Source organism: Buteo buteo, chromosome 12, assembly GCF_964188355.1.
Source record: "Buteo buteo chromosome 12, bButBut1.hap1.1, whole genome shotgun sequence".
Taxonomy (NCBI): domain Eukaryota; kingdom Metazoa; phylum Chordata; class Aves; order Accipitriformes; family Accipitridae; genus Buteo; species Buteo buteo.
The window spans coordinates 11471762-11486792 of record NC_134182.1 but is presented as its reverse complement, the minus strand read 5'-3'; the positions used below and the strand labels follow the sequence as shown (position 1 = coordinate 11486792).

General features: G+C 41.3%; 1 protein-coding gene across 2 annotated transcripts in view; it reads right to left on the bottom strand.

Moving 5' to 3' along the window:
* PTPN14 (protein tyrosine phosphatase non-receptor type 14) overlaps positions 1–15031 on the bottom strand; it is a 125524-nt gene that overhangs the window by 79701 nt on the left and 30792 nt on the right. For both annotated transcript variants that reach the window (XM_075042658.1, XM_075042659.1), the window contains exon 2: positions 754–1079. In XM_075042658.1, the coding sequence (XP_074898759.1) occupies positions 754–927 (174 nt within the window). In that variant the 5' untranslated portion in view covers positions 928–1079. The remainder of the gene's footprint in view (positions 1–753; positions 1080–15031) is intronic.

Below are 15031 nucleotides of genomic sequence, written 5' to 3'. Positions count from 1 at the left end.
CAGATGATAACACAGCCATTTCCAGGCAATGGTTTTCAATTTGTGATTTGCAAAAGCCTAGAAGTATGCAGGATACATGTAAGAAGTCCACAGACATTAAGACAGACAGTTCATTTGTGCCATGCATGTTGGAGAGATATTTCTAAAAAGGCCTCAACACTTAAAATAAACACTGAACTCTACAGCAAGAAGTAGAAAATAAAGAATTTCAGTCTTTATTAAGTTAAGACTGGGTTTCTTCAGCCTTTTCAGAAGCATTGGGCATGTAAAAGTAGCCTTTCAGAGTTTCAGATGTGAAATATTTCAGTTAAACAAAAGGAAGGAAAAAACCACTGTCCTCAAACTGTTACTAGTTGCTCCTGCTAGTAACACAACAGTGGTCTCCTTCCCAGTGGCATAATTCAACCAGCAGTGTTGGTAAAACCAGGGTGACATTCAGATAAAAGTTACTGTAACTTGGTTCTTGGCATCCCAGTTCAGAAAGTAACACCCATCGCTTTCTAAGAAAAGAAGAAACCACATCTTCGTATTACAAAGAGCTCTCAAAGCTATGATGAATGAGCAACAGCACAAAACCCTGAGTGCCATTCTGCCTTCAGTTTTCCTGCAACCAGAATACGCTTGTCCAAGCTCCAGCTGCTGATCCTATCTGGCCAGCTCTGAGAATAACATGATTTAAACGAACAGACTGCCTGAGCTAAAAAATGTGTCAAATTATACAGTGACAGATGGTCTTTCCCCAGTTCCTCTTACCTCCCGTAATTCCAGCCTCTGAGCGACAGCTTCCAAGCACTCCTGCCCCGTGCTCTCCACGGAGAGGGTGCACTCGATCACATTGCTGTCCAGCAGACGGATCCTTGTCACAAAGCAGTTCTTGCTCAAGACGTTGTAGCGTCTGGTCCGTCGCAATTTCAGCCCGAAAGGCATGGCTGTTGGCCTGGAAGGTCACCCCTTCCCTGTACTCTTCCAAGAGTTATCAGCACACTTGTCGACTCGCCTTGAAGGCTTCTCCAACTGGCACTACTCTCCTCCAGAAATGGAGGTAGCTGTCCATTCCCAGGGCGAGCTGCAAGGGATTCCTGCAAAATACATACAAATAAGTAGAGCTAAGTGTGAAATAAGATGTTCCTAAAGATCAGTGGAAAAGAAAAAAGCTTAAAGGAAAAGAGTCACATTTAAAACCATAAAATAAACACCTCCCCACACAGGATTGCCAGGCACTTACTACATCTCCCAGAAGAACACCTTATACAACAAATCTTTCAAAATTGTATTTTGGCACTGAATTTAAAGCACGGATTTAATTGCAAAGCCGTTCTTTGAGAAGCTCAGTACAAACAGCAACTCTACAGGGCACGCATCCAGAGGTGCTAACTCTCCCACCATTACCCCCACCACAGGGGTCTATAACATAATCTTCAAGTTAAGTTTTGGTGCCCTCAGGCCAGCTTTGAAAGCTAGCTTAAAAAGCTAAGGAATAGAGGCATTTAAAAGAGGTGCGATTTTGAAAGAAGAAAGGCTGGCTGCAGTCAGCAGGAAATGCAGGCGCTCAGCACCTCTGAAAAAATCAAACCTAAAGTATGCATGTGAAAGGCAAGAAGCATCCCAGCCATTTCGGAGAAGGCTCCTCTGATGCAACCCCTGACATTTTGCTCGCTTCCAGCACCAAAGCAATTCTGCATTTCACCCTTTCAGGTGGAATGAGTAACTTCAGGAACACAGCTGTCAGAGACCAGGATAACACTGAGTAGGAGGAAGAGAACATGTTGTAGATATTGTTAATTACTACTCCTAAAATTTACCAGGGACACATGCAAATGTCAAGCCAAAATACAAAGCAGACAGAAGAACTAGAGATACAGAAGTAATAACATTTAAGAAGCTATGATCCTCATCTGCAAGATCCACTTCTTTTTTGGGGGAGGATAAAAAAAAAAAAAGTTTAGTTAGGAGCAGGTTCAAGGTAAACCAAAACAAAGCATTTGCACTGGCATAACCAGATTTAAAACGTCACTTTCCATGTGCAGAGAGGAATGAAATAAAAAGCAAATTACTTGCTACCAAGCCTTCCTGGTTTTGTTTGAATATTCTGATGAAAGAGATGGAGGGACACTAACACTAGCATTTAAAAGTCCATTTCTCTTAACAAATAGTACTGCAGACAAAAGCTAGTTCCCATTTCCTTGCTTCTTAAGAGAAGCAATGGAAAGCATTGCCAGCAAAGTATGCATCATTTAGCTGAATGTAACATTTCAAACAGACAGTACATTGCTCACATGTATCATTTGGCATAGAACTGGATGAATCAGTTACTTTCACTTTTTACTGAATGTAGTTGCTATGGAGATTATTAAGGGCAGCCCGATTGACTACAGCGATTATCATTACACTAGAAATACAACTATCAAATATTTGATTAAGTGTATTTTCCAAAGCCAGTATATCTTCGCATTTATTAGGGAGTTAAAGCAACACAAACAAACACCCCCCCCCCCCCGCCCCAAACAGAAAACCACAAGCAACATCTCACTGGTTGGGTGTCTGACTACCCTGGTAGTCTACTAGCTTCACCAGAGAAAAGCCTAGAGACTTTGAGAAAGGGCACCCGCTATTTGATTGAAGTGCAAACGAACCTATTAAATTAGCTGCTGTAGTTTAATCTGCCATTTCTAACTTTCACGGGTACAGACATAATGTATTATTTTCACATGATTGCATGAGAAAGCTGTTACACCTTGCATTGCTGTAACATCAGAAGCCATCAAAGACACATGAATACTTCTTCACAACAATCTGATGAAGCAGGGATGTGTTACCCGTGACTCACAGAAAAGGAATTGAAACAAACATTAGCCAGCTTGTCCAACATCACTCAAAAGAATGGCAGCAGATCTATTTACTAAAACACACAGGCCAGGCTACTGCTTTAACCCCTAGCCAACTACTTGGCAATTACCTTACTGACCAACCTATCTAAAACTACAGCATGAAGTTGAAAAGTGGGAAGAATGGAAGGAAATTACAGAAAAGGCGGGGTGTGGAGGACTATGGCTTATCAAGAACAGCATTTTTCTTCAGTCTCTGGCTTTGCAGATTATTCTACATCAGACACATGGAGAGTTTTAGCTAGCCAATTCAATTTAAAAAAAACCCAACAAACCCTTATCTTTCATTACTGTTAGCTGCACACATTTCCTTGCAGAACATAAGCCATCTGTACAGTAATTGTATAGTTAGTAGTAGCCTAAAGATTAAATCAATGTTGTTAAAAAAAAAAGAAAAAAAAGTGATTGGCCTTGCTGACCAGGCACACAACACTACAGCTATCGCAGGATAAGGCATCCCAGGGGACGGGTGTGCAAACATGCTATTCTGGAATAAACCCACCAATTCCTGTATAACGGAAATGTCAACATGGAGACATGGATTGCAAATGAATTGCTCTAAGTTATATCATATGCTCGGGTAAACAAGGCCAATATTCCCTGACAGTTCAAAAAGCAGTACAGTAACAGGCGTTTTCCATCAATTCTGCTGAGAGCGATCAGCCGGCACCATTTTTAAGGAAGCAGAGATACAAATACAAATGGGTTAACGGATGCACTTTGTGTAATATGGTTTGGGTTACTATTTCATTTCACTTTAATATACATGCATGCCTGATGACAGCTTTTTCACATGAAATGCCACACTTTAATTAGTTCCCAGTTAAAGAATGAATTGGGATAGCAAGACTGGTACAGCTTAAACCAGCTCTGATTGGCCCAGCCTGTAACAACTAATTCTCAGCTCAATGCACACATCTAACTTTTCTATTTACATGTCTTCTGGATGTTTGACCAACTTTCCACTTGGGTTTTCTGTTAAGCTGTCACCTGGAAAGCTTCTCATAAGCTTTCTAAATAAGATCTCAAAGGCCCTGGTCACTTACAGGTTCCTAAAGCAAACAAGGTTCTTTATGTTTGTATAGAATCATAGAATCATTTAGGTTGGAAAAGACCTTTCAGATCATCGAGCCCAACCATCAACCATGTCCACTAAACCATGTCCTGAAGAGCCTTGTCTACATGCTCTTTGAACACCTCCAGGGATGGTGACTCAACCACTTCCCTGGGCAGCCTGTTCCAATGCTTGACAACCCTTTCAGTGAAGAAATCTTTCCTAATATCCAATCTAAACCTCCCTTGCTGCAACTTGAGGCCATTTCCTCTCGTCCTATCTCCAGCCACCTGACAGAAGAGACCAGCACCCACCTCACTACAACCCCCCTTCAGGTAGTTGTAGAGAGTGATAAGGTCTCCCCTCAGCCTCCTTTTCTCCAGATTAAACAGCCCCAGTTCCCTCAGCCGCTCGTCATAAGACCTGTGCTCCAGGCCCTTCACCAACTTGGTTGCCCTTCCCTGGACATGCTCCAGCACCTCAATGTCTTTCCTGTAGTGAGGGGCCCAAAACTGAACACAGGACTCGAGGTGTGGCCTCACCAGTGCCCAGTACAGGGGAACAATCACCTCCCTGCTCCTGCTGGCCAAATAATCTTAAAAGCATCAGGAGCATCCATTTTTACTCACAGTTATTTTGTAGACAACTGAAAAAAGAAGATTATGACAAGAGACAGAAGGGGTTTGGTCTTCCTAATGAAAGATTATTCCATTACAGCATCTCCTTTTGTGGTTAGAGGGTTGCCAAGCAGCAGCAACGTCCCTAACCATGTTAACCCAACTACACAGGCATTCACAACACTCCCCTCCTCAAATGCACAGTTTCACTTAAAACCAAACCAACCCAGTGAAACTAAAGCAAACCTATAAACAGCTCATCAGATAATCATGAACTTATTCTAATTTTAAAAAAGGATTTCTTTTAAGAATATTTCAGGTGTGAAAGAGACAGACATGACTACTGTTAAACTGACATCTTCTATTTAAGGATTTATTTTTCTGAAAAGAAACTAGGCTGAGCTCTTTACAAACTTTGGGTATTTTTCCGTTTTTCTTTTTGTTCCATCTTTTGATTATTTTGGATTCTTTCTCCCCCCCCCCCCTTCAAACATATCAGCTGCTCTCTGCGAATTAAGCTTACTTTAACAAGCATGCTGAATTAAACAAGGTTTTTAGTGAAAGCATAAGCTTGGGAATTTAAACATTCTGCTAAATGGAAATTCCCTTTGTTTGAAGTAGATACTTTGTACGCATATAAACCAAAACCCCCTAAATTTCCCTCAACCACTTCCCAGAAACCAAAGCTACCAAAAAATAAAAAAAGGACAATTTACCTGCCTGTCTAACCACTCATCTATAAGCGAGCCATCACTAATATCTGATATGAATATAAATTCAAAAATGAAACCTCAAAATCAGAAGTTGAAATAGGGACCCTCTGAAAGACAAAAACATGGCACTAAAACTCTCAAGAATCTCAGAAAGTAATGTTCTGAGAGACTAAGCATTTTGTAACGCTTCAGACAGGACTGTGCTGATGGCCGTGCTGTACAAAAGCACAGGCCTCGCCAGGGAACAGCCAGAGCAGGGCTGCCCCGCCAGGGGGGACAAGCTGGGAGCCAAGGGTGACCCCAGCAAGGGTGACCCCAGCGGGACAGTGTCCTCGCCCACCACAGCACAGTCCGGCAGGGGACGAGCCGGACCAGCGGAGCCGGGTGCTGCAAACGAGTCCATCGGCAGCCCCAGGCACGGCCCATGCCGAACCAGGCCCAGAAGCCGCCCAGGGAGCCCCGGCTGGGGGCTCCAGCGGCCCGGGACGGGGCTGGAGACCACCAGTCACACAGTGGCTCAGGAGGAGACTAACAGCCCCCAGCTGATCTGAAATGGAGGTCCCACAGCCCTGGGCAGAAGCCCCAGGTGAGGCTGGTCCGTTAAGGCATACAGGCCACTCAGGGCCAGAGAAGGCAACGGGATTTCCAGGTGCAGGGGCAGGCCAGCGGGGTACTCTGACTGCATTTTAAACCTTTAACTCCTTTCAGTGCACGCTCGTCTGCCATGTAAGCTCCAGTCCGCAAAATATTCCTTCTGAAAGAGTCTGATGACAAACACTGGGAACAAAATGTAAAATCAAAACAGCTTTTTGAAAAAGCATCTATCCTAAATGCAGTTTCATAAGTACAAAGATGAAGAGATACCAAATCTTAGTGGATTCTTGGTAAAGTTTAATATTCCCCTGTTTTAGCAGACCAAGAAAAAACTGAACAATGTGCCAGACCCTTTGCTATCACAGACTTTGGAATCTACTTCTTACATTATTTACTTGAAAAAGCCATACAGATAAAGTCCGTGGCTGTGGAATGGGGAAGACCAAAGGTGGCAAAAGACAATAAAGAACGAAAACAGATTTGACACAGAATAAAATTAAACCTTTAACCCACGATCTCATTCCAAGCACAACTTAAGTTCTTTTAACAGCTTTCACTAGAAAGCAGCTTAAAGATGGAGCCTGATATAAACCACCTATGTCTCAGCTCAAGCTATGCTTACCTCTCTCTCTCTAACTCACATGGAAGCCTAATGAGCACACTGCCTGTGCAAAGGCAGCAGATATGGATGTATGATCCCTCCAATGGTATTTGATTCCCCCACAACACGGCTGCATCTTGCAAGGGGAGAGAGAAATCACTGAGCATTCTTGCAAGACAGCCTTCCTTGTACAAAAGAGATTTCAAGAGGTATCGCTCCCCCATCATTCAGCAACAGAATACCGTTACTCACATACACAGAGGTAAGAAAAAAACACGTCTCTCTCATAACCAAGAGTATCTTCCAAGCACAAGGCTGGGCACCAAACTGAAGCACCTTCAAGCTGCAGATGACATAGCTGTAATGATTTAGGGAGGAAAAGGCTAATCGTGACCCGGAGCATTAGAGCTACCGATGAGCAACCAGCCTTCTTCACTGGCCAGTTCTGCATGGAGAACTAGGTCAGATTCACACTGTGATACGTAATGCAGAATTGCTTCTGATTTTTAAGAAAACTTGGTTAGTTTCTGTATAAAATGTCCCTATGGGCTTAAATTACCTGATGCAGATAAAAATTTGTGCCTTTCCAAAACACTGATTTTTTTTTTTTTCTTTATGAGACATTACAGCTAAACCAGGTCAAACCACTAGTACACAAAAAGCAAATAAATGAATCTTTTAAACCTCTTCCAGACCTAAAATCAAAAAAAGCCAGCAATATGAAAAATTTTTCCTTCTCTCTCCCAAAATCAGCTGGGGCTGGCCAGATTTTTTTGTTAGTAGTTCTGAAAGACAGACTGAAGGGAGCAAGGGAAGCTGTTAGGTGTTTCATGAGGAAGAGGCCATAGAGCAGAAGCTGCTTTGTGTGGTGAAGGGCAGCGCTCGCTCCAGTCACAGAGCATTCTCCTGCTTCCTTAAATGTATTTTAAGGCCAGGAGAGAAGAAAGGCTTATAAATAATTAAGGCCACGATAACTCTCAGGACATTTCCAAGTACGTGACTTGCTCCTCTATTACAGACTTGATATATTTAACTGTACCACATTCAAAGGAGCGTAAAAAAATAAATAGCATCTGATACGAAATGCATTTAAAGCAGAATGCTTTCTCTCCTATCATTTGCTTTTGTATGTAATTTCTGAAACTCCAGGAAGAAAGCAATTACTGTCAAACTGCAGCCTGTATTTACCAACAGCTCGTGGCACCCCTCCAGCATTCCTAGCGCTGCAGGAGCAGCAGCACACCTCACAGAAGTATGTAACCCTGGGCTGGGCGTGAGACCGCAGCATTTGATGTAAGCTGCAAGTGGTGTGCTAGCCTACAGTTTTAGGGAGGAATAAAAATAATAGCGTATGGGAGACAGGACGTCTGGCACAATCCATCTCCATCGAGCTGAGTTCTGTCTAGCGGAGGAAATGTCTCCCTGTGAAATAGCTTTCTCTCCCTTGATTACTCTCATGTGAGAGTTGAGAGTTTCATGCAGGTAGAGCATGGCAAGGAGTATTTATGGGCCTAACAAGGTGTCTGTATCCCACCCAGTTACGGGTGGAATTCCCATAAAGCCTGCTAAACTCTCAGGAGACAAATTCATCTCTGGACAGATGAAAGGGGTTTTTAACACTTGCATAGCAGAAGCTGCCTGCTGCAAGGCCGCTGTTTTCAACTACTTTTTTATACAGTCCCTGGCAAGACATGGACCTCATCCTCAGGCATTTAAATCTTTAAAAATTCTTGGGAGGATTTAAGTATTGCCCTAATCCAAACAGTAATAAAACCAGTAACATTCTCACCTCCACAATCTGGAAAAAGAGTCAAATTAGACTTTCATTTCATTTTTATGAGTATTACAACATCCTATGCAGAACTTTTAAAGTCTCTAAGCATCTAGAGATCCCATACCTGTGTGCATGAACAGATGCCAAGGACTCTCTAGGACATTCAAAGCAGAAGACAACTGCTACTGTTACTACTACTGTGTGTCATTAGACACCAATACACAGTGGCCAAAGATCAAAAATCATCTCAGTTAGCATTTCTACTTTCCCAACTCCATCACAGGTTTCCCTTCCCGGGAAAATTTCCATTTTTCACGAGAACCATCTTTACTGTAACAGATTTTTTTTTAATCTAAGCTGTCATGTGCTTTCATTATATTCCACTTGGGTCAGATTCTGCTTTCAGTAGTCCAAATAAAACATCTAGAGAGGTTGAAATAAAATCAAAAGAATCACTCCAATTCAGACCAGAGAAAATTTTACCATTTCTTTCTTCTCTTTTGTTGCAGTACCTGCAAGAGTATGTACTCACGGACTCTGAAGTGCATAAATGTTAGTAGGTGCACCCTTTGTTATTCCCTCCTCACCTGCTAAAGCATTCCACTTCCGTGTAAAACCACTTTTCTTGTGCATCCACAGAACTATGGAGTTTTGTGGATACAAATCTATTGGGCAGACACCTGATTGCTCTTCTGCATCAAGGTGCACAAGTACCAAGTATTTTTGTGGATCTTACTAAGCCAGTGTCTGACAAACAGTCTCTATCACAGAAAAGATATGAACTTCCCAAACCGCAAATTAGCACCTTACCCGTTACTTACTCATTGCTCTAGAATACCCTCAACAATCCAACAGGTCTTTCTAATGCAACTACTGATGAAGGACTCTTTTTGAGTTAGTGTAAGCATTCAAGTTAGGAGTAACATCTGCATGAAGTAGCATATCTAAATGATACTTGGGTTGCCATTGTGATCAGTTTTAACCCACAAGAGTATCAGTAATGAAGCTGGAGTTTTTACCACTCACCTGTACACCTTGTAGACCTTTGTGTTCTAAAGCTAAAAAACAAAACAAACCAAAAACCAAAATGCCAGACTCCAGTAGTTTTCCTTCCCGAGTAGGAAATGCTGCCTGTCTGTCCACGCCAGGTGTCTGCACCAGCTCCACCTCTCTGCCATGGCACAGTTTAGGTCCACAGGGTACAGGAGTTAACTACTTACAACCTTCTCACAGCTCGGCTATGTTGCTGCAAGACCTCAAATTAGACACAGCCAAGAGTGATCGGTGCCTCGATGGCTCCTGTCCAAGAATGCAGTTTTGTACCTGAGGCAGTCTCATCTAAGCTCACTACTGCCAGGAACAGCAGGAAGGTCCTGCTCCCCGCCCCCCTTAATTCCAGAGCACATCACCACAGCTTGTCTTACGCCAGCTCTGGAAATCTGCTGGGACCTCCTCCTGGTTGAGCCACTTCACCTCCCTGACTTAGTAAAAGGATCCTTTTCAGCTTGGTTAGTGAGTTTAAATAGCCCACGGTGAAGCCCAGCATGTGTAGGTCACCTGGCACAGGGAAGAGAGCAGAACCACACAGCTCAGAGAAGGAAGAAGAAGAGCGATTCTGCCTTAATTGACAGCAGTCGGTCAGGTCAGCTGAGCAGTTTGTGAAATCACAGCCCAAGAAAGGCTCCTGGTCTCAGCAGGCAAGGGAACTCCCCAGAACACATTCCCATTCTTCCTGTACGGCAAAGCTATATTAGAATAAAAGTTACTTTCTCTGAAATAGTCAGTGGATTCAAATTGCACTATTTTTTTTTTCTTCAAAAGAAAGCAATTTATTCTGTAATTGAATGTCCATAAGAGGAGTTAATATTGCAAAATCTAGATGGGTTATGTTCTCTACATGGACAAACCATTCAGAAGAAGAAAAGCAAGACAAGCGTTTTGGTATTTTGGCACATCCTTCTTTCAGACGTGGTACTACACCTGTTCTCTAAGTGCTGCTCTTCAGAAAAGGCACCGAAGGCACAACGTCCTACATCCTAAATTTTCACTAAGCATTTCCTAGCAATCAAAGATCAGAAAAGCCTAACCATTTTTTTTAAGGGTCAACTATTTAAAATCAATTATATTCAAGTGACTTAAAACCTCTCAGATTTGACAGGATTCTTCACTTTTTGTCCCTATTTTACCCCACTGGCTACAATTAGTAGCAACATAGTATCGGCACCATTTCCTTTCAGTTAGTCACCTTTGTGAAAGGTTTTCAACTCCTTCAGACTTGCTGGAACTATAGTGATTTCAAGATATTATATTTCCTGCTAAATGTGATCGATAGGCCTGCTAAATGTGATCGATAGGCATGCAAAACTATTATAAAAACAGTGAAGGATATGCTTAGTAAAAACCACAGAAAAACTTCTTACAGCATGTTTTCATTATTTTCTCATGTTACAAAGACATGACTAAAACTAAAACAAAAGTTCCAAACACAGGATAACATGAAGAGCAGAAGCAACAGCTCTAACAGAGACAAGTATCAGATACAGAGTAAAATTATACACCCCAGTGCATTCACACTAGTTAAACATCCACTAGCACAATCTGGTGCCAGTTGTTCTATAATTTCAAATGATGCAATAAAAGGTTTGTTAAAATTAAAGACAAAAAAGTTCAAACATCACCTACCTTGCTTTAATGAAAATATACCTATTCTCATGAACTAGCTGTGGTTTTGCTTCTGTAATGGGATTTTGCAACAGGACAGTGACAAGACAGCAGTTGGAGATTAAGAAGCGAATAGCCACAAGGCTTGTGAGACTGCAAGATCTGCCTGCAGCTCATTACACGGATGTCAGATGAAGACTGGAAGCTGCCTACCTGCACAAATGCAATTATGCTCTCAGCTGAGACCCTGCCGGCAAGGCATGCTACCCCGGCAAAATATCGTCCTATGCACTTAATAAAGGTGGGATATTTCTGCTCCTGCCTTTCTTCTGATTTTAGTACGGCTTATACAACTGAGTTTCTACAATTTCTAGTCAAACGGTGGTCATGCTTGTGTACCTCCCATTCACTTCCTTTAATATATATATTTGGAAGAGCAGAAACTGGGAAAACTTGGGTTATAACTGCAGATTTCCAAAATGCATCACACTACCTCCAACTCTAAAGACTGCAAAAGTAAAAAAGGTACCCCCATTTAATGTAAGGAGGTTGCAACATATCGGGATTCCTTGGCCCACCAGGAAAGAAAATTTTTTCATTAAAAACCTGTCTTGTAAAACCTGAAGAATCACATGTACAATTGGGGGAGAGGGGAAAGATCAGCAGGAAGCACTCTACTTGCAACAAATAAAATGTAAACAGTGTGGTGGCCCCTCTAAACTGCAAATCCACCCTTTTTCTTATGGGAATGAGATCCAGCGCTGGTCTCACTGATGTCAGTAACCAGACTGACACCGAGTGAAGCAAGACCCATACCTGCAGGCTTACACTAAGAATAAAACTTTGTCCAGTTTCTTGAAGTTCGGAGCAATGGCCTACTTCCTGAGAGGCTCAATTAATCCCACTCAGGTATTACATGGTGAATTGGGATAACGCAGTGGAGGAAGTGTGGCTGCAGATAAGCAAGGAGAGCCAAGTGTGATGGGGTGGAAGAGAAAGGGAGGAGAGGGAGGGAGAGAGAGAAAAAAAAACAACCAAAATTTAAAAAGCATGCACACGGTACATCCTAACCCACAACCGGGCACATTTAGTTACTTAAGTAGATATTTCATACAAGATCATAACATGAACTTTTGAACTTGCATGGAAAAAAGCCTCTCCACTGCTCAATGCATTAAACATCAATGCTACAAAATGCTGAAAAAATTCCTTCAAGTTCTATCAAAGGAGGATTATATTGTGGGCACATGCATGAAGAAAGTAAATCTGTTATCTTTACTGAATATAGGCCTTGATGTAAATCACACAGCCACAGTCCATGAATAACTGCATTTGTTTCGACAGCAAAACACCTCATCTGAAATACAGAATAGCTGCCGGAAATGAGCTAATGGTACTTTTCTTTCTGTATTAAAGGATTATTTTCCAGTGCCCACTGTGTGGGCTTAAACACTAGCCTGAAACAGTCAAAATACTTAGAAGTAAGATTTATGGCTAAAGGGGGGGGGGCAGAGGGGGGCCTTCTTTGAAGCAACTGACTTCTTTGACCGGTGTCTTAGAATTACAAGGCTACAAAAGGACCCCTCTCTGTGAGCAGCCCTCTGCATTCTTCCTTCATCTCTGTTGCAGATCATATTGATAAACAAGATTTGAAAACAATTACCTGGGTATCACGGAGTTGGACAGCACATAGGAACTGAGATATTATTAACAACAGATGCCACTTTTTTTCCAAATAATTTTTAACAGGGAAACTCTTACACCTCCAATACCACTCAAGCCATCAAAATGAATTCTTCAGCACTAGTACATTTTTCAAGCTTTCAAAGGAGCTTGGGAATAAAATTATGAATTTACTTCCCCAGCATTCCAATAAGTGCTGCTAATTGCATTGACAGAGGATGGAATTGTACAAACTGTAATCCCATATTGTTTCATTGTACAAAAGTGTAATTTTTCTGTCTTAGTTGTAACAATACTGTAATAGATAAGTTTAGATTGGCTGCTGATTTCCTCTAACATATTATTTGTCATTAATTCTACTGAAGAGAACAGCTTTGCACTGAAGACTAGTAAAACTGTATTAGTTTCGGAGTGTAAAATACAAGTTGCAGCTTTATAAACAAAACTACTGTAATAAATTCTAAAAACTGTGGCATAACATTCTTTGCCCAGCTTTCATAATAGTGCTTCAATAAATGCTTTATTACCTTTCCCCATAAGCCTGGAAAAAATACTCACCCTTTACATATGATAGCTTTATTTGGAATCATACTTGAGGTTATCAGCTTTTAATAAGATTACAGCTTAATTCTTGTTAACTGACCCTATTAGAGATGGTAGTTGCTTTGTAACACTTCAGAGGGAAAAAATGCTTTGCAGAAAATTTTACTCGGTCATGAGCTGAAAAGAAATTCTTCTTTAAAATAAAACAGCTTTATTCCTTGCTCAGATTAATCCATTTTTATGTTAATGTTCTAGCATACAACTGGAGCAACAAAGGCCAAAACTGACTTGTAAGCTTGTAACCCTCCCTAGCTCATAAAATACTTTGTATATTAAAATGGAAAGACACAAACATTAACATCTAACATTAACATTTTCTTGTTTTGCTGTTCTTTACAAGCAATTCAGATTTAAAACACAGAAGTTAGTCCGACTTTTAGTTCTCATATGAAAAACAGTAAGGTTACTCCAAATTTAAATTGCACAATTTATTAAAGAAACCTAGATTTAAACACAACTTGCACAAAATCAAAACATTTTCTGTATGACCACAGGTAGGGCTATTTATTGTACATGCATATCAAATTGGCACAAATAGGCCTTTGATCCACTGTAGTAGCCATTGAAGTGCTACTGAATGCAGGCAAAGAAAAATATTATATATAGATTACATAAGTTTATTTTAAGTAAGTACAAAACCTAAACACCAGAACAGAATAAGGTGGAGCAAAATAAAAAAAGGTTAAACAATCTCTCTATACGTATCCTGTTCTCTTGTTTGGTATCACATAATTGGACTTGCAGAAGTCTAAGGAGGCGAGGTACTCCTAACATTTACACTCAGCATTAACTGCAACACAGGGAGAAGCAAGAGAAAAAACAAGGAACAAAAGTAAAACGAGTGGAGAAAGCCCACGTGGTACAGCCCTTCCTGTAATTCTGCCTCTGGTTAGCAAGTTGGAAGCATTTCATTTCTTTAACTCGAAGCCTGATATTCACATTCCTCTGCAGCTGAATGTGGACCTGGACAACAGATCACACTCATGTCTTAAAGGAGCTGAATGATTTAGCACAGTAAGCCCACAAGCTACGAGATGGATAGCAAGAAACCTTATGTTTACATCCACTTGGAAGAAAAAGGAAATTAAATTGCATAATCCCCAGTTCTACTGCAGAAGCAGGCAATGCCATATGGATGTACTGGTCGCATTAAACAAAAGGAAAGTAAAATCTGTCCTTGGCAGTTGTGAAGACACTCATGCCTACTGAAGTGCTGTTAAGTGTGGCCACCACTCCTGTGAAATCAATTAACCTGTACCTACACACCATGGGAGTGAGACATGTCTCCAACTACAGCCTTTCTAGAACCAGTGCAGAACAGGTTAAACAGAAATCAAACTGCAGACCAACGATTTAACACAAAGACAAGTCTGTGATAACACAAATTCGGATTATCATGGAATAGTAAGTTGCTGTATGTGATGAAAAAAACGGAGCAGACAAAACCACGCATGATGCCGTCTTACAGCAACATCTACCACATACAAGGCAACAGTGTCAGTGGAAGGGAAAAAAGAAGCGCTCCCCACCAAGCAGCCAGCGCGCTGCAATTTCACCAGAGCTGTTTATTACAGCTAAAGTTCATCATTTCCATTTGCAGAGACGAGGCTCCGAGACAAACTTGCCAAGAATTAACCAGTCCGCCTTTTTTATAAAATGATTAGCTGTGCTTTTGAAAGAGTTACTAAGGACCAAAGGGTGATGGGGTAATTATTTACAGAACTAATGCCAGAGATGAAGTGACAGATAAAGCCATTATAAAGACCATGCACAGTAAGGAATGAAAAACTCCTGCAATTTGTTGACAATGGCTGTGAACTGCAATTCAGCTCAGAGATACCACCAG